Genomic DNA, 17,793 nt, shown 5'->3' on the forward strand with positions numbered 1-17,793 from the left:
TACGGGCTGTTTTCACGTTTATTGCGCTGTTCATATTGGTCTCGATGTTTGCAGTTTTCTGGAGCGCAACGCGAAGCTCGACGTCATTCAGAGGTAATATATTAACTTGACATTAATAAAGACACAGCGGGACGGATCATCCGGGAAATGATGAACAGGGAGAGACTGACTAAAACTACCTTAATGATGGACAAATTCTGGGATTTATTAGCTTATTTCCAAGCCCAAATGAGTAACGCCACTCATTAAATTTAAAAATGAAGCCCAAAGCCGCTTATAATAATTGGACTTGACGACAGAAACTCAAAATAGTTCCAGTTTTTCCACCAACAAAATGCGCATCTCCCCCATTTTTACATTTCTGTCCACTGAGGTTAAAGGGGCCTGCAGGTCAACTCGACAAGACATAGAGAAATACGATTAAATTACAAAAGAAGATAGTAACATAACTGAAGAAACGCAAAAATGATTTTGATAAGTAACTGTAGTCTGACTACTGGATTTGAGAAAAAAGTGGTCCACGTCAGTAACGATACTGACATCACTGGCCAAAACATCCTCTAAGAAACATTTCCACTGATCCCCCACTCCACACGCACCCCTACCAGCCAACTTTTTCCTAAATCCACAGAGTTGATCGTATGCGTAAAAGACGTTTCTCTCATCAGTAGACAGCAAGCAGATAGCTTTTCCGGTTTATTTTTCCCTACGCAGCGCCTCCCTAAAGTGCTCTGGCGCCCCCGCCTCTACCTGAAAACCGCCGTGTTAGAGAATATATTTGACAATGAAGCTGAACAATAAGATTTGACGCTTGTTTCGATAGAGATGTCGGCGCAAAAATAAATGAGCACAAGCAGTAAATTAAAAGAGATCTTTTATGATTTCCTCTTGATCCTTCCAAAAAGCTTAAGATGTAAACACCCCACCAAACTTGTCTTTTAGCACCGCAGTCCAAACAAACAGAAAACTTTCATTCATTGATTCACAGTGGTAGACAAAATACAGCAGAAAGAACAAAAGGCGAATACAGCCTGTGTAAAAAGTCGTCCGACAGCAAAGCGTAGAGATTCAACAGCCATAAAAAAATAAAAGTCACTAAACTGAATATTTATTCTTCTTTTTTCAAACTTATATTATTATAATAAGCTGTTTTGCACAGCTGGCGCAACAAAAGCCAACGAGCATCCCAGCTCCAGTTTTCTCTGCGGTCTCTCTCACGCCTGCTGGTTGGCGTCGTCGTCGTTGTCGGCCCGGCCCAACAGGAAGAAGCCGCAGAGGACGCAGCAGCCGGTGAGAATGAACAGAATAATCAGGATGTAGACCAGCGTGGCGTTCCAGAAGGCGAACAGGTAGAGCGTCTTGTTACAGTAGCGCGACACATCGGTAGCGTTCTTGTTGTACTCGGGCTTATAAATCGAGTAGATCCAAATGTTGCCTGTCAAAAATGGGAAAGAAATGTGAGCATAAAAGTATCGTGATAAGGTTTTAACCCTCCCATGTGAAGAAGTATCAAGCTAGCGAGGTTAACCACAGAAAGTCAGCCATGAGTGTCAAGCAGATAAAAAAAAATTTGGAAAAAAATAATCGATCTGTGCAAGTCCAGCTGTTTTATGGAAACCTCAGAGATTTCCTAAAGATTTATGATCAAATAGCTCCGTCAAAACTAGGTTTAATGCTTGTAATTTGAAAGTTTAATGAACAAATAAAAAGTAATAATTTGAATATTTGTATGCATTGCACAGAGAGGGAATGAAAAATGCTAAAACCCCTGAAGAACTATTGATTGCTATAAAAGCTGTTAGCTGCAGCGTTCACAGGACTGACAGGTTGAACCTGCGATTCCAGTCACACCGTCTGCAGAAGGTTAAGCACAGCAGTGGAGAAAACCTCAGAGTCTCGCTGTCCCTTTTATTTTTACAAGAAAACATCAGCGATGGATGGTGCCAGTAAAGAAAAAAAAAAAAAAAAAACATTATAGGGCGGCATCTAGTGGTCAATGTGCATAATTACAAGAGGTTTATTCTACAATGTCAAATTTATGAAATGTGATACATGCAGCTTTACAGCATTGATAAGTGCAACCATAATAATTCTGGAGATAAAACATTTAATTTCAGCAATTTTGTTAGAAAAGTGTATTTGCAGCGGTTCTTGACACAGAGTGACGCATTTCAAATGTTTACGCTACTTATGATTATAGAGGCTAGTTAATGAAACTTCCAAAATCCACAGAACTTCCTCCAAGCTCTATGTTCTTGAATTATGAATAAATTGCAAAATTTTACTTTCATCCGAGGACTCTGGACCTCTGAGCAACAGGTCAGTCCTTTTAGCTTCTCAGCCAAGATAAAACATTTCCGATGTCGATCGTGGCTCAGGAGTGGCTTAAACTCTCACAACGTGACCATTGTAGTCAGTCTTTCTAGGACAATAGACCATGATCTTCTTTTGTAGTCTCTGTCTCATTTCCCATCAGCATCATGCATTTCATCATGTATGTAGACTTTCAGAAGATACACAGATAAATGATTTAGACATTTACTAATTGTAGCTATTCATATGTATGTCATTGTCCCCTAAAGAAGATGTTTGACAACTGAATGCAGAGAAGGTGACGGCATCGCAACAAAGAAAACTGAACCATTGGGCTGATGACAAAACTGAAGATCTAAACGGAGCGACTGCTTCAATCTTGAGGAAAACAAACCAAAACAAACAAACAAAAAAAAAGAAGAAAGAAACACTGGCCAGACATCCTGTTTCTAAAGGTCTTCATAAATTTTCCTTGGACTTTTTATTACTCATTTGCCAAGTTAAAATCTCTGATAATGAGACTCTTTCTCGTAAAAGATGGTCAACGAATGGCACCTGGTTACATATAATGCAGCGATCAGTAGCATTATGTAATGATACACATTATTCAGTGTCTGAGAAGGTTTTCTTTAGGACTTTAAAAACCTATTGAAAAAAAATTATTCAAATTAAAATTGCTCCAAAACTAAACATTTACCTGGTTATCAGTGGGTTAAGAAAGCAAGGAAGGATTTTGTTTAAAGATGTACAAATGTAAAAAAAAAAAAAAAACTAATTAAAAAAACAACAACAATATTTCAACTGAGACATCATATTTTAAATTTAGTCAACTTAAACTAGTGAAAAACTAAAATGACGACAGGTGGCTGAAGTGTGACTTGAACTAAATTTAAAATTGCTGCTACAATTATCACTGAGCAACCAGATTCTCTGGTGTTAACCCGCCAAGGAGTTGCCAGACAACCAGTAACATCATTTCTGTCCTTTTGGGTTCGGCACACTGCATCTACAAATAATAAAAGCTGCTCACCTGAAATGAACCAGCAGAAGAGGAACAAGGACACCAGCGAGTTCCAGAGGGTGAGAACCTGGCCCCCCGGTGTTTGCGGTGCATCTTTCCTGCTGTCAATGCAGGGGAGGCAAGATAGGAGGTTGAGAACTATGGAGAAGACCCCCGACACGATCAGGTAGATGGGGATCTTCTCCTGGACTGGACACTCGTTGAAGTATACTGCCCCTAGTGGACAGAGGAAAAGCTGTTCTTTTAGGAAGCACAGTGAAGCAAAGCGATGACACCGACAGGAAGACGCACAACCGCTCACCGACTGCAATATAGGCAATGGGCATGACAAAGAGAACCACCTTTGAGACTCCTGTAGGAAGAAACAAAACGTGGATTCTCAATTTTCAGATCAGATCAGATCAGAAACCATTAAGGTGTCAGAAAGAGGATCTCACCCAGTATAACCGGATGGTCTTTGATGCCACTCATTTTCAGGGATGGTGACGCCAACCTGCGGAGGTCAACAAGGAATTGTGACGCTGATGGATATATTCATCCGTTACCAAAACAAACCTGACAACTCAAATAATACAATCCACCTGAACAAGAATAATAATAAAATAATAATAATATTATAATAATAAAATAAAAATAAAAGAACACGCTGACCTTTAAACACGACAGTATGGTCGTTAACGGGTTAGAAAAATTCGTGCATGTCTTTGTTACTTTTGTAGGATTTTATAATCAGTGGGACTTTTGTCCATTTGTTGCTCAGGAGAAAAAACTTGTGCGGTTGTGCTACACTGCGCCAGGATGGCAAGACAACAGCAATGACCTCAGAGAAGGAAATGTTGGAGACTATTAATCAGGTAATGGTTACAGGTTTGTTTCTTGCGACATATCTGTACAAACACCTCTTCAAAACGGTCAGGTAGTGCAGTGGAATGTTGCACATTTCATAAAATGAAATGATGATGCAAGCATGAAATTCCATACATGTAACCTTCAAAGTCCGCTCTTTTTTTTTTTCGAAACATACCGCTTGTCGTGCGATATGTTTCAAAGTTCAAGATGGCGATCATTTTTGAAGATGGCTGCAGAGCCTGTCTAATGTGGCAAGGCTATCCAATTATCTGACCCCAAAAATGTAATGAAAAAATTTTATTTGTCTAGCTCCATTTATAGTTGAGATGTTGCAAAAATGTCCTTAATGGCTGCCATCTTGGATATAAAAATACTTTAGACAAAATAAGTTTAAGATCAGTGATCAGCTGACCTGGTCGAGCAGGCAGGATGAGTAAGGCTGCAACAACTCAGAGAGAGAAGACTGGGGAAGCCCATGCAGGGCTTTAAAAGCAAATAAAGGTGCTGTCAAGGGGTGTGCCACACAGACGGTGATTGACAGCGCTTAGACCCGCCCCCTGGCTCTGACTGGTTGCTTCTAGATGGCACTGGAAGAAGGCAAAGGAGCTCTATTTTTTCCCACAGATTATCTGTCTCGTACTAAAATGTCGCAACTTGGTTTCAATAAATGTATTCTTTTTATATAAAAGTTACATACGGCAGCTTTACACAGAACAATGAGCCCAAACTCAGCAGCTCAGTTTACAACAGAATCTGTGGAAAAACAAAGACTCAAGGTGCTGCAATCATCCAGTCAAAGTGCAGGCCTGAATCTGACTGACCGAGTTCATGAGGCCAACGTCAAAGAACTGAAACATTGTTATAAGGAAGAGTGGATCAAAATTCCTCCACAATGCTGGGAGACATCAGTAAACGTAAACAGAAAACAGCTGAGCTGATAGAAACGTATTGATCCAATGTACAGATGCTACACACATTTCTTTATTTCGGCTTGACTTTTAACAGAGTGGTCTGTTGTGGGCTTTGTACACTTGAGGTTAGATTGGACTCTTTGCAAATGTGGTAAAGATAAAATAATTGTCAATGCAGTATATTAAACCCAAGAACTGAATAAAAATACCTATGTGTAGATCGTTTCCCTCGTATTATCAAATAATTGCCAATCAGGCAATTTCGTAAGTATTTTTACTTTACTCCTTCTGCAGAGGATTTAGACTTTTAAAAATGTCCACATTCAACTGAAAACATTTCACAAAGCAATGTTGTTCTTGCACATTTTGGATATCTTCCAAACGACACATCAAAACGCGAGCACATAAATCACATGGGACAGACTGCTAAAAGAACGGTTACAATTAAAGCAACAGGGGTCTACGAATTAGTTAGAGCTCATATTTTCAAGAAATAAAGTTGGATACATTACCCACAATGCAAGTCAGACAAACTCTTTTAAATAGCAAAAAATAAATACCTTTTTTATGCTTTCACATGAAAACTTTGCAAATAAAAGTTAAGGATAAATAAAAAACAAACAGAAAATTATTTATCCTTAAATAAAACGCTTGATGTCGCAACTTAAGAAACTCTCATTTGGTTCATGCTACACACAAATAACTTTCCCAACACTATTTTAAAAAAAAATCTTCAAAAGCAGGTTATGTTTGACCATTATTATTTACTCTTCAAAAATAATAATAATAAATAAAAAAAAAGTTCTTTCTCTGGTGTCAAGATTACAATAATGGCAGTGCAATAATAAAGTTTATTCAGACTGCATTCCCAAAACCAGTCCGACTGGAAAACGAAGATCATAACACAAGACCAAGAACAGAACAACAGCGAGTGGAGGGAGTGTGTGAACCCAGATCAGCCTGATCCAATTTAAAAAAGCTCTCGTTTGATTATCTTTAACAGTAAGCAGCAACATGTGGAAAGAAATCAACAACGTAGAAGGGAATGAAAACTGATGTTTGTTCAGTTTCGTGGTGCAGATTTAAAAGAACGCAGAGAAATGAGCGCAGAGATCCTCAAACTTCGGCCTCGCCTCTCACTCTTTGGCATGTTGTGGGAAACAGTCCTGTGCCAGAACTCACACCGCCTCCCACGCCCCGAAAACGGCCTCTGCGTCAGCGTTCAGCCGCGGAAAGTCTCCGGCCAGAGTTACCCCATAAGGAAATCACGGGAAGCACGTAAACTTACCTAAAGTTCAATCAGAGTTTTGGTTTCTTCTGGGTCGTCTGTGTATCGACAGCCGCTCCTTTATGTGTGGTAGCTGACAGAGCAACCTCTCAGCTACGGGAGCGCGCCTGCATGCGCGGTCACGCAGGGCAACGACTCCTAGCTATGCAAATCGAGCTAGTTTGTTTCCCGCTTCCCATTAAAATTAAAATTAAATTCTTGGCTATAAAATAAAATATTATTAGCCATAACAGTGACCGCATCTTTCTTTATATAAAAACTAGAAAAGATAAAACTTAATATTACAAATTACTTGTAGTTAAAGCACTGGTTCTTAACATAGGGGTTGATGTCCCCACTGTGGACAGCAAATCTCTGCATTTAGGGACTTGAGTTGAGCATTGGGACTTAAATTATCTCATTAAATAACTCCAAACTGGATATGTTGATTTATTTCAGTTTATGGCACCAATTCCAACAAACTATAGTAAATAGCTCAAAAACCGGAAATACTTGGGAGACCCTCTAAAATGTTTATAACTGCCCATTTTAATATTTTAGGCACCAAATTTACCATAATATACATTAACGCACACAGTTGAAACTTTCTTTGCACTACAGGAGAAGCGAACATCTGAAGTCTTCCCAATCTCAGCTCATCGGGGTTACAGCCAATCAGCAATAAGGAAAATGAGTGGTGCTCCAGGATTGGCTACTTTTCAAACACCTGCTTCTGTCAAATAGCTTCGCCCTTTAGGTTTTTCAGCTTATCAAGCTTTGTTTTCTCTTTAATATCTTAGAAGTCCTCTACAAAAAAAAAAGAGAAAATGAATAGACAATTTTATGTGGATAATTTGGACTCCAGTTCTTCTGAAAATAAATGAATTAATGATTATCGCACTGTGAACGTTTGAGGGTCCACTTTACATTTTCACAATACAATACAGTCAAACTCAGAGCCAGAATGGAGAAACAGTGGAAAGAGATGAGCACCTTAGATGCAACGGTTATCGCAGAAAAAGACATCAGTCGTAAATCAACAAAAGTAGCGTTTTGTTTGCAACAAAATGCTTGTACTAAAGAATTAAAGACGTGAAATAATGTCTGCCACCATAAAACCAGCTGCCTGCTTGACGTTCGAAGACGACTGGGATCTAATCTTGATAAACAAATACTGCAGAATTAGCATGTCTTATCGAACGTTTGCAGCCAGGCAGAGCTCTATATTGTCTGGACAGAATGCTTTTGGTAAGTTTTCTGGGCAATATCAGCTGTATTAATACTCCAAATAATCAAATATAACATGGAGTGAGCTTAACTCCTTATAGTTTGGCGCAGGTAATGATGCAAATAAGCAGGGGATGCAGCAGAGGGCTCTTTCTCTGATAGCACTGCAGTACTTTGGGTCTGATGCTCATCAGCACACAGCTGGTTGGTCAGCTCTAGTTGGTACAATACAGTTGTACTCTATTGCCACATATCTGGTCGGCAGTTTAATCTTACCATGAGTTATTGGTTTAAGCAGACAAACAGAAGTTATTAGTCTGTTTACGATGACTGGACTTTTCTGGTAATCCATGTACAATTTGGTTAGGAATTACAGGCCAGCATAAAAATCATTGCAGTCACAGCTTTCTAATGTTTGGACTGTGCAGCCGGTAGAACTCCTGTTGCATAGAGCATTAAGAACATACAATAAAAATTGGGAACATCACATTTTCAAGAAACATCCATTAAGATTTATTTAAAAAATATGAATATTTGACTTTAAATTAAATAAAAGAAGCACATGATGTATTATTATTTATTGTATAAAACAAAAAAAAAACATAATATATATAGGAAACAGAGATAATTGTTGTATTAAAAAATAATAATAAAAGCAGCCAAATAAAACCCTGAACAGAGAAAAAGGGTTCGCTATACTTGCTGTCCCTGACAGTCGTCGTCTATTTGCTCCGCTGTTCATCCAAATGATCTTGGTGATGCCGTGGCAACCAGACAGATGTCACAAATCCGTCAGGCAGACGCTGGTGGACGTCTCCACGTAGATGCAGCCTCTGGACCCTGAGCGCGACCGTCCCCCTCGCAGATCAATCACGAGGCTCCGGCTGCTCTCAGATTCTGTCGTCTGGAGTCGAGCCGCTCCGAGGAGGGAGTCCCACAGCAGGCCTGTGCTCCACAGCTGCACATACGCAAGCAGGCATGCAGGTCATTACTGCAAAACTCAAAAATGTTCATATTAGCTAATGATGCGAGCAGACTTTAATATGTTTTATAGGGGTTTCATGTAGTCAAACTCCTAGGGGTGGTGTGCAAAGTTTGGGTTTAAATGGCTGCATAAATATTAAGAGTCGTTAACAGATTGCAGAGATGACTGAGTAATTTGAATCACACATGTCAAACGTGGAGCACTATGAACACTTGTCCAACCAGATCAAAGCAAATTAGTTTATAAAAGTTACTGAAGCGTTACTCTAAGAGTGACCAGAATAAAACAATTCTTTAAAGGGAAACTTTAAACATGTCATGTTTAAAGTTGGCCAAGACACAACAAACACATTTAGGAAGCTTCTCGGGGCAAATGTAATCAAAATGTGAAAGTGTAGTCCCACTAGCAACACTGTGTGTGTGGCAGAAAATATACACCATCTAATGGGGGAGTATGGTGGTGGTAGAATCAGGCTGTGTGAATGTTTTTCCGCAGCAGAGGCAAGAAAATCGCGTAGAGTTGATGAGAAGACGGATGGAGCAAATTGCAGGATAATCCTGGTAGAAAATGTATTAAAAGTTGCACAGGACTCATTTGTCTTCCCACTTTACACGACCAATTACTTAATGTTTGTCTATCACATAAAATACATCAAGATTTTTGATGTCTTTTGAAGACAAAACGTGAAAAACCTCAGGGGTTATGAAGACTTCTGTGATGCACAATCGTCTGACTGGGCGCGAGACGGAAAGCGTCAAACCTCGACAGAGATGTTGTTGTCGGGGTATCTTCTGTAGAAGACGGCTCGGAGGTTGAATTCGGGGTCTCCGTCCTCAGCTTTGAACACTCGCGTCCTGACGGCGTCGCCCTCACACCGCACCACGGCGTAAACATCTGGAGCTGTGGCCGCCAGGCAGGAAACCCGACGTGATGCAAAGGAACAAAAACAGAAGAAACTGAAAACAGAGCAAATGGAAGCAGTCGAGGAGGACTGAACATGTGGCCAAAAAAAAAATGTCTTCTTCTTCTGCTAAGCCACCTGTTTGTTTGGGAGGTTTGAGTCCAGATGCCCTGCGCAGATGGATTGTGGTCACCACCACTGGCTGAGGTAGAAAACATTGGAACAAAGACGGAGATGGCAGTTCTTCCTTTAGTTCCCTTCAAAGATAAGAAAAAAAAAATGAACTGGAATCATGAGCTGTATCCTGCTACATGGAAGAAAAATAATTAGCCACGAATCGATTCCTGTTTCTAAGAGTAAAATCTGATTTTTTTTTTTTTTTAACTAGAGCTTAATTAATAGGTGGGAACAATCAATCTATCTGCCCCGATGAACAGACATAAACTACAAATCAGAATCAACTGAAGAGTATCTGGGAAACATTGCCGGTTTCAACCAAGCGGAGACTGGAAATGCTGCATCATCTGTTCGCTCATAAACATTTATGGTTCTGTTTTGTTCCGTAGGTTTCCAGTTCTGTATGTTCTGGGTTCGTTTAGCTTTTTTTTTTTTTTTTTTTGATACATTTTTGTGTTGGCCTATTTTTTTATTGAGTTGTTATTTTCTCTCCCTCCTATTTTATGTTGTTTTTCTAGTTTGGTCACAGATCGTTCCCATTCGTCACATGGTTTCTGAGTGAAATATTTCCTCATAACTTTATGAGGAAAGTTATGTAGTCTGTAACTTCAAATGCTGCCTTAAATTCCTGCAGTAAAGTCAACTTTCCCTTGCAAAATTTACACCTTACAGAGATGAGATGCACTGATGCTGTCGAACTTTAAGAAAAGCTTAAAGTTAAACATCTAATCGAATCAAATTTGGAAAAACAAACCGGTCAATACCAGGCTATGAGGTTTATGATGAATTTAGACATTAAAAGTCCGCAGGATTGTCTCAATAACACATTTTACTGGATTTCAAACTGTCCCAGAATTCATTGTGATAAACAATATTATTGTCTTGAGGTCATTTTTCAAGTAATACAGTACAGACCAAATAGTGTCCAAACTTTTGGTCTGTACTGTATGTTAATATAAAGAATACTGCACACTGCAACTGAACGATATCTTAAATATCTAAAACACCAAAAACATTCAAAAAGAGTCAATAAAATCCAAACACAACCAAAACCATAAATAAAATCCAGAATGAAGTCTTGTTAAACAAAATATCACTTCAAAAAAATATTAATAATCTGAATGGTAATTATGGAGCTCATTTAAATGTATTATGAGATTAATTTACTAATTGATTAAGTGCTTATTGTCTATTAGGAGACACGAGGGTGCTTCAAGACTGACCCTCAAAACTTTGTCTTAAATGTCTTTTGTATGTGTATGCATGTGTGTGTCAGGTACAGTTTACTTCTTCTCCTTTGGTTAGATGTAAGAATTAGAAACTACTTGCTCTGAATTAGGATACGGTTTTATTACACCTTATCTGAATAACCAGTCCTGCCTCATCAAACGTCAGATTAATCTGAGTTTCTGTGAGAGCTGCGACCTCTTCATCTGGCTTCTTTGCGCTTTGGCACACCTGAGTTGGACGTTAGAGTGCGAGAAAAGCCTCAGCAGGAAGCGTCCGGTGTCGCCCGGCAGGAAGGTGGTGGGCAGCACCACGTATCGACCCGAAGCCAAAGTTCCCCTCAGGGTCACACTGCGGGAGTCCATGTAGATGGAGCTGGCCGCCTGCTCCACCACCAGCTGCACTCGGCTGCGGCGGTTCGCCTCCACCTCAACCGGATGAGATGGTGGGAAAAGGCCATGAAATTTCAAGAAGCGAGAAAGGCTCGTGTTTTGTTTACAGCTTCTGCCCACCTTCAGCACCTCGAAGCCTATTGGCAGGTTTTCCCCTCCACCGTTTTTCTTCAAGACCCTCCTATCCTCCTGTTGCAGACAGATCAGCACCTCCTCCTCTTTGCTTTGCACCTCAAACATGTACTTAAAAACAGAAGGTAATGGGGTAAATTTCTGCATTTTTTTTTCTGTTTGCTTAGGTATGTTTTATGACGTCTGTACCTGTGGATTGTGCAGAAAGCTGTCCCTGTGGTTGATGCACCCCCCACAGCGACTCCTCCTGTCCATCTCCTCAATGGCCGCTCCCCTTTTGGTTCCTTCCTGACTGCTCTCCCTGACCTTCCCCGTAGAAAGAGGCGCTGTGCCGGGGGCAACTGGAGATGGAGCCCACTCCCCGTAGCTCTGCGTCTCTCTCCAGTGTGAGCTCGGCCACAGCAGCGTCCTCTGCACCAGCCGGCACACCACCACGTCTGTGAAGTAGCAGCAGAAGTCCCGGAGGTCCATCCTGTTTGGAGGGGAGGAAAATAAAATAAATAAATTATATATATATGAATGAAAGTGCTTGGAAGGTTGGAAAAATTATGCAACATATGTTTCTGAAGATATAGTTTGAGATTTTGACTGAAATGCTACGTGCCAGAACTCTCCGACATCACGAACAACAAACCCCATCTTCTCCCGCTCTGCTCGGCTCAGCTGCTGCCACTCCTCTGACCTGCAGGGGGCGCGCAACAACAACAAAAGGCGCATTCATCGTAATCAGCTGCATAATGTACCACGTATTCGTTCACATTTTGTCAAACTGACACCTTAAGCTTCAATACATTTTATTCAAGTGGGATTTTTGGGATAGACTAACACAGAAGTCAACAGATTTGAATGAATTGTCAAACTCTCTAGGTTGGATGGAAAAACAGCAGATAAAATCATTTAATAGATTTAGTTCAGTAATATGGCAACTCGTTGAATTGTATCAGAGACATGAATTAAATAAGCAAAAACAAAATGTGCAGTGGTCTTAGAACTACAGCTGAGAGAGAAACAGCGGTCAAAACATCTTCACTGACCGGAGGGAGAGAAAATCTTCAGACTTTAAAAACATTTCTTCTTAAATCTTTCTAGTATGACTTTTAGAAAATCTTTATGTAAAATGTTATTGTGAATTTTCCTACCATTTGTTATGTTCTGCGTTTAAATCTATTTTAAGCATTTTGTCCAGTGTATTTGGCAGTTTTTTTTTTCTTTTGCACATTTTAAAGAAGCTTGTGGTACATGTGGTTTTTCAATGACGAGACTGGTGGAGTTTACATTGAAGATGCCAGTCTCCAGATGTGTGATACTGGTACAGACACAAAGGATTTGCAGCTGTAATTGCAGTGAAAGGTGTTTCTAGAAAGTATTGCCGCAGGGGGGCCGACGACAAATGCACACCACACTTTTTAGATTTTTAATTGACACATGAAGTGCTGCATCTATCATATCAAATTCAGCTTAAAGCATTAAAGTACATTTCAGTATAGTGTGGAAAATGTTCAAAAGGTGTGTGCTGTAGATGAGCTCTACTGTGAAGCAGATGACAGAGTGTAAGAAATAAACAAGTAGTGTTTTAACTTCTGGAAAGCGTCATTGGTCCATTGTGGCCATTTTTCTCAGTTTTCTCAGAGCTTCGTAATGTAAACAGCAGATGTTCCCCTGTAAAACATTCGCCTAACTGTTGTAAAATGTCTGAAATTGTCCAGAAAAGTTGCAGTGGCATTGTAAAACGTTGTAAACTACATCGTCAGCTGAGGCTTTATTCCTAAAGCGCCCACAAAACGCGCTCAGCGGTCAGAAGAAAAGGTTTCAAAGCGCCCTCACCCCTGACTCCAGGCTCCTTTCCAGTCCGTGGTCCCCCACGGGTTCCTCATGCGCACCATAAAGAGTCGGAACGTCCCGCCTGTCCTCGGCGGATTCTCCGGCAGCCTCACCTTCCTCATCGCTGTGATGCCATAGGCGTGTCCTCGTACGAGCCCGCAGTCCAACACCGACTCCACCGTCTCCCCCTCAGCTGGCTGAGAAATGTGAAACGTTTAGTAATTTACCAGCATCGTCTGAAACGTTGAAGCCCCTCAGGGTCACAGAAAAAACAAAGTCCTACCCGGATGGAGCACGTGATGAGGGATTTATGCTCATGGACCTTAACTAATGTCTGGAAGAGTGCCTTCCTCCGCTCGCTGCTCAGGCTGAGGGCCTCACAGTCCAGGCTGAGAGGCTCCGAAACTCCTCCAGTGAAGTCGATGAGGGCCTCCGCAGTGTTTCCTCCCTCTAAAGCCTCATAGCAGCCATTTAGTCTGAAACCGAAACACAAACTGGTTCAGGGAGTCGTGTGTTTATCCCTTTCTAAATGTCAGTCAGTCCATTTGCAGGAGATTTGTGGCGTTGCCTCTGGGCTTTTAGTGTTGTGGGGAGTTTTCTCTAATCCACACAGGCTCAAAATTAGACTTCAGTTTACACATATTTACATCAATTCTCTCATCTTCTCCCACATCATTGCAGAACGGCTTCCTGGCATGTAGATTTGCAGATTTGGCAAATGCTCATTTACTAAACAGTTGGTATAAAGCACATGTTTATTTTTTTAGGAAAGAAAACAAACTTTGACTGGAAAGTGTCCATTTTGCCGTTTTACCCTTTACCATCAAGTCAGCACAAACGGGACTTAGCAAGGGGGCTTTGTTCTCTCTGTGGGAAACTCTGGATCTCTGGAAATGAGTGTTTTGAACCTTTGCTGGAGACCTTATATGATTGCAGAGGACATAGTCAGGGTCATTTTAAAGAATATAAGTTTAAAATATTCTTTATTTTAAAGAATAAAGAATATTATTCTTTAAAATAATATTCTTTTAAAGACAGTTTATTTGGACACAGTTTTATGCTTCTCCTTACTTGGCGTAGGCCTTCTCCAGCAAGGCGCTCCAAAACTCTCTTGGTGTTGCTGAGCGGCAGAAGAGCAGGACTCCGTCTTGACTGACCGGCAAACGGTCGTCCACAACGACATCAACCCAATGTCCGAAGCGCCAGAATCTGAAATGGAAGATCCCTGCGTACAAGTCTGAACGCTTTGGGTTCCACTCCTGATCCATGTGGTTGGGAATGACCTGAAGTGAGGAGAAGGATTGAGTAAGATTAGGGGAAAGTGTAAAGGCAGGGCACAGAGCTGATAGGAGTCTGAAGGGAGAACCTTCTTCCACAGTGAGGGCTCGGATGCCAAGCAGGAAATGGCTGCCACCATCCAGCAGTTACCCAGACTGCCTTGGTGCAAGTCGCGAGTGCTGATACCATCCACAAACAAACGAGGGTCCCTGCAAATTTCCTGGATAGATGAGAGACGTAACAAAAGACCAAATTAGGATAAAAAGTAAATAAAATCATATCAGTCTACACTGATTAACTTCCATTCATTCAAGGGGACAGAAAACATGATGTTTTTTTTTTGTATAGAACAAATCCTGATGTTTTCCCAGACAAATGATGAATATGGGGGAACTTCTCTATCCACATGTGGATGTATTTAATGGAAACACAGACCACCTCCATCTACTCCAGTGATTCTTCATGTCTTCCTCTAAGAATGTACATTATCATGATTTATTCCACGCTTGCTGTTAGCTGAAACTTTCTTTTGGATTCCAAACTGAGTCCAAACGTCCTCTTGTTGATATAGTGTCCAACGGCCATGCTAACTTAATAATATAGTGTCCAACGGCCATGCTAACTTAATAAACATCATTACGAGGACAGTAATGGCTGATGACGTTAGAATTGGGTGGACCACTTTACGTGAGTAAAGGGAGGATAAATTGGCCTCGAGGGCCCTGTGAGAGAGATTTTTTTTTATGACTACAGCTTCGAAGTCTGAAGAACTGAGGAAGACTTTTGGTTGAGGAGTAAAACATCTTGAAGAAACAAGAGAAGAACCACAGTTGCCTTCTTTAAGACCCTCATCTCCCGTAGGATGGAGAATCTGTACCGGCCTGCTCATCCTTGGAGGATTGCTCAGGGTGGGGTGGAGAGAGGAGTGGTTACACCCTAGATAGAGATACCCAGGACAAACAACCACAAGCACACACTCATACCTGAGTGCAATGTAGAGAGAGCAATTGACAAAACAGCCATGGTTTTGGACATGTGCAGGGGAGCAAAAATAAGCAGAAAGAACCTATGGATCCACAGGAAGAACATCCAAACTCAAGGTTAAAAGCGCCTAGGCCAGGATTCAAGCTCAGGATCTTATTGCTACAAGTTCCAAAAACTGCTCCACCGTGCAGCCCGACTTGCAAAACCATAAAATACGATTCCAGCTTTTTTTCAAAACAGCATAACACAAACCAGAGAGGACCAGAAGGTAACATAACGTTTACAGCACAAGCTACACCCTAACTACTGCAATAAAACATTCATTCTTCACCATAAAAACATAACCGTTTCCCCAATAAACCTACAAATTATAAAACCTCAAAGTTGGCTGTTTTTATTCACATCTAGCTGCAGTTTTCAGCTACAGCGGCTGGAAGCCCCGGCCATCACAACACTGCTCTAAAAACAACCAGCCAGTCTATTTACATGCTGCTGCTTTTTCTGAACTCAACTATTGACACTAATATGGCTGTCCATCTGCATCTCCTCCTCCTCGGGATAGAGTTTCACTGCCTGACACCCTCTCTAATTATAGAAAGCGCTTTAATTAATCCACTTGTTGAAACACTGAAGTTGCCTCCTCAATTTAGATCAGGGACCAGAGGTGATGGATTCATAAATTAGGCTTTCTAGGCATTTGCTAGGATTGCTTTCAGTTTTATTTGGACACTTTTACTCCACAGCAAACTCACCCGCGGCCTCTTCCAGGTCAGTCCAGGTGGGGGCGCCCTCTTGTAGAAGAGGGATTGGTTTGTGGCAGGGAACAGAGGGTCTTTGAAGAGCGCCCCTCGACGTAGGCAGGAGCGTCTCAGCTTGTCAAAGCTCTGGTCCTTAAAGTCATTCACTGCTTCCAGCATTCTCACATCAAACGACTAAAAAGAAATGGAAAGACGATGCTAAAAAGGACTCAGAGAGAGAGAGAAAAAATACTTGATGCATCACGTAACGAGTTGAGATCTTAAAGTCATTTGCCATTCAAAAAGATAATTATTTAGATTGTAGTCTGCTCCTGTTATCATGGTCTGAAAAGTAGTTTTGTTTTTATCAACCTCATAAATGTTTTCCATTTTGTCTGAAACGCAGAAGCTGTTCATCAAAATGGTTTTATGAGTCATTTCCACACAGTGGTTTAGCTTTGGAAACACCAAACCTCCGTCTGTGTTATTCTATCTAGTCAGTGTGGTGAACCAACACCACCAGCAGATATAATTACCCCAAAGCACAAAACTTCCACCACCATGCTTGACAGTTACAGAGTTAACATAAAGACTACTGAGTTTATTTCAACGCAGACTGCTTTTATTTTAACTTTATATCAGTACTGACATTGTGGGCCTGCTGTTTTTGAATAATTGAGGATTTTACCACTTCTTCTTGTTTTCCCAATACTTTCCACCGAGTACTTAAGGAAGGTAAAGACTATGACATGAAATTTTGCAGACTATATTTTTCTTTGCTTCTATCATGTTTTGTATTATAGGACAGGCAGAGAAGAGTAACATTGCTTTTTCCTATTTTAAGTCTGTCCAGGATGTTTCACGCCTCAAGACAAGAAATGAAGTTATGGTCCATTAAAAAAAAGTAAAAAAAAAGGAGTGGACAGTTTCACATCCTTACGAATGTGTCTGTGTTTATGTAACAGCTTTAGGGCGATACTTGAGTGTTTGTGTTTCTGTGTAACTGTATCTCCCTCCACACAGACAATAGACAGCTGGTCACCATGCAGGGTGACATAATACACTGTTACAGCTGAGAATAACCTCACACCAGTAAAATCTACTGGTATTGCAGTTTTTTTACACGTCAGCCTCACACATCTGCATGTGAACTTCCATGCTCCAGCACGAATAAGGGTGTTTTCTAAGAGTTTGAGCGTCACTTACTGCTTCTTCCGGTGTGCTGTCAGGTGGTCGTCCCTACGCTTCCTTCTTGTCCTTGTTTCTGATGTCTCTTCGGTTCAGTCCTCATCTCAACATGGTTTGTAACTCCAGGTCCCCTTCTGCCGTCAGGTTTTCCTTCCTCTTCCTCACGCTCTCCTGGAGGATTGGTTGCTGTTGATCGTGCTGCAAATGTCACCTGAGAAACCAAGAGGCTGACACCTTCTCCTTTAACTGCTTCACTGCCAAATGTCACATCGATTAGACCCAACATACACGATGTTGAAGCTGTGTACAGCAAACGGCTCTGAATGAGCTAAATTAGGCCATGGAGCTGGTTCTAATTTTAGGCTGGGTGTATTTTGAGAAAC

At 40.9% G+C, this 17,793-nt stretch overlaps 2 protein-coding genes across 2 annotated transcripts; both read right to left on the bottom strand.

Annotated features, from left to right (window-relative positions):
- Positions 1–857: 857 nt before the first annotated feature.
- LOC122820023 (transmembrane protein 272-like) lies at positions 858–6,715 on the bottom strand. The gene is made up of 5 exons (XM_044097182.1): positions 6,383–6,715; positions 3,772–3,827; positions 3,636–3,686; positions 3,344–3,550; positions 858–1,435 (listed from the first exon to the last, which is right to left on the bottom strand). Exons 2-5 carry the CDS (start codon positions 3,803–3,805, stop codon positions 1,215–1,217), a joined length of 513 nt encoding a protein of 170 aa, XP_043953117.1. The 5' UTR covers positions 3,806–3,827; positions 6,383–6,715; the 3' UTR covers positions 858–1,214.
- A 122-nt stretch (positions 6,716–6,837) lies between these two features.
- Positions 6,838–17,764, bottom strand: LOC122820022 (calpain-5-like). Its single transcript, XM_044097181.1, has 13 exons — positions 17,429–17,764; positions 16,238–16,417; positions 14,590–14,721; positions 14,295–14,506; positions 13,507–13,699; positions 13,227–13,420; positions 12,007–12,084; positions 11,592–11,874; positions 11,391–11,513; positions 11,110–11,306; positions 9,613–9,731; positions 9,334–9,473; positions 6,838–8,546 (listed from the first exon to the last, which is right to left on the bottom strand). Exons 2-13 carry the CDS (start codon positions 16,400–16,402, stop codon positions 8,370–8,372), a joined length of 2,013 nt encoding a protein of 670 aa, XP_043953116.1. The 5' UTR covers positions 16,403–16,417; positions 17,429–17,764; the 3' UTR covers positions 6,838–8,369.
- Between the last annotated feature and the right edge of the window lie 29 nt (positions 17,765–17,793).

Source organism: Gambusia affinis, linkage group LG18, assembly GCF_019740435.1.
Source record: "Gambusia affinis linkage group LG18, SWU_Gaff_1.0, whole genome shotgun sequence".
Lineage (NCBI taxonomy): Eukaryota > Metazoa > Chordata > Actinopteri > Cyprinodontiformes > Poeciliidae > Gambusia > Gambusia affinis.

What these genes read in the sequence shown, in the direction of transcription:
- LOC122820023 (XM_044097182.1), bottom strand. Translation starts at nt 3,805, where the DNA reads ATGAGTGGCATCAAAGACCATCCGGTTATACTGG. An exon ending in CATTGCCTATATTGCAGTCG is followed by an intron (nt 3,551 to 3,635) that starts GTGAGCGGTTGT and finishes TCTGTCCACTAG; the next exon opens with GGGCAGTATACTTCAACGAG. An exon ending in CTTCTGCTGGTTCATTTCAG is followed by an intron (nt 1,436 to 3,343) that starts GTGAGCAGCTTT and finishes CATTTTTGACAG; the next exon opens with GCAACATTTGGATCTACTCG.
- LOC122820022 (XM_044097181.1), bottom strand. Translation starts at nt 16,402, where the DNA reads ATGCTGGAAGCAGTGAATGACTTTAAGGACCAGAGCTTTGACAAGCTG. An exon ending in GCTTTCTGCACAATCCACAG is followed by an intron (nt 11,514 to 11,591) that starts GTACAGACGTCA and finishes TCTGTTTTTAAG; the next exon opens with TACATGTTTGAGGTGCAAAG. An exon ending in CACTCTAACGTCCAACTCAG is followed by an intron (nt 9,732 to 11,109) that starts GTGTGCCAAAGC and finishes TTATCTTTGAAG; the next exon opens with GGAACTAAAGGAAGAACTGC.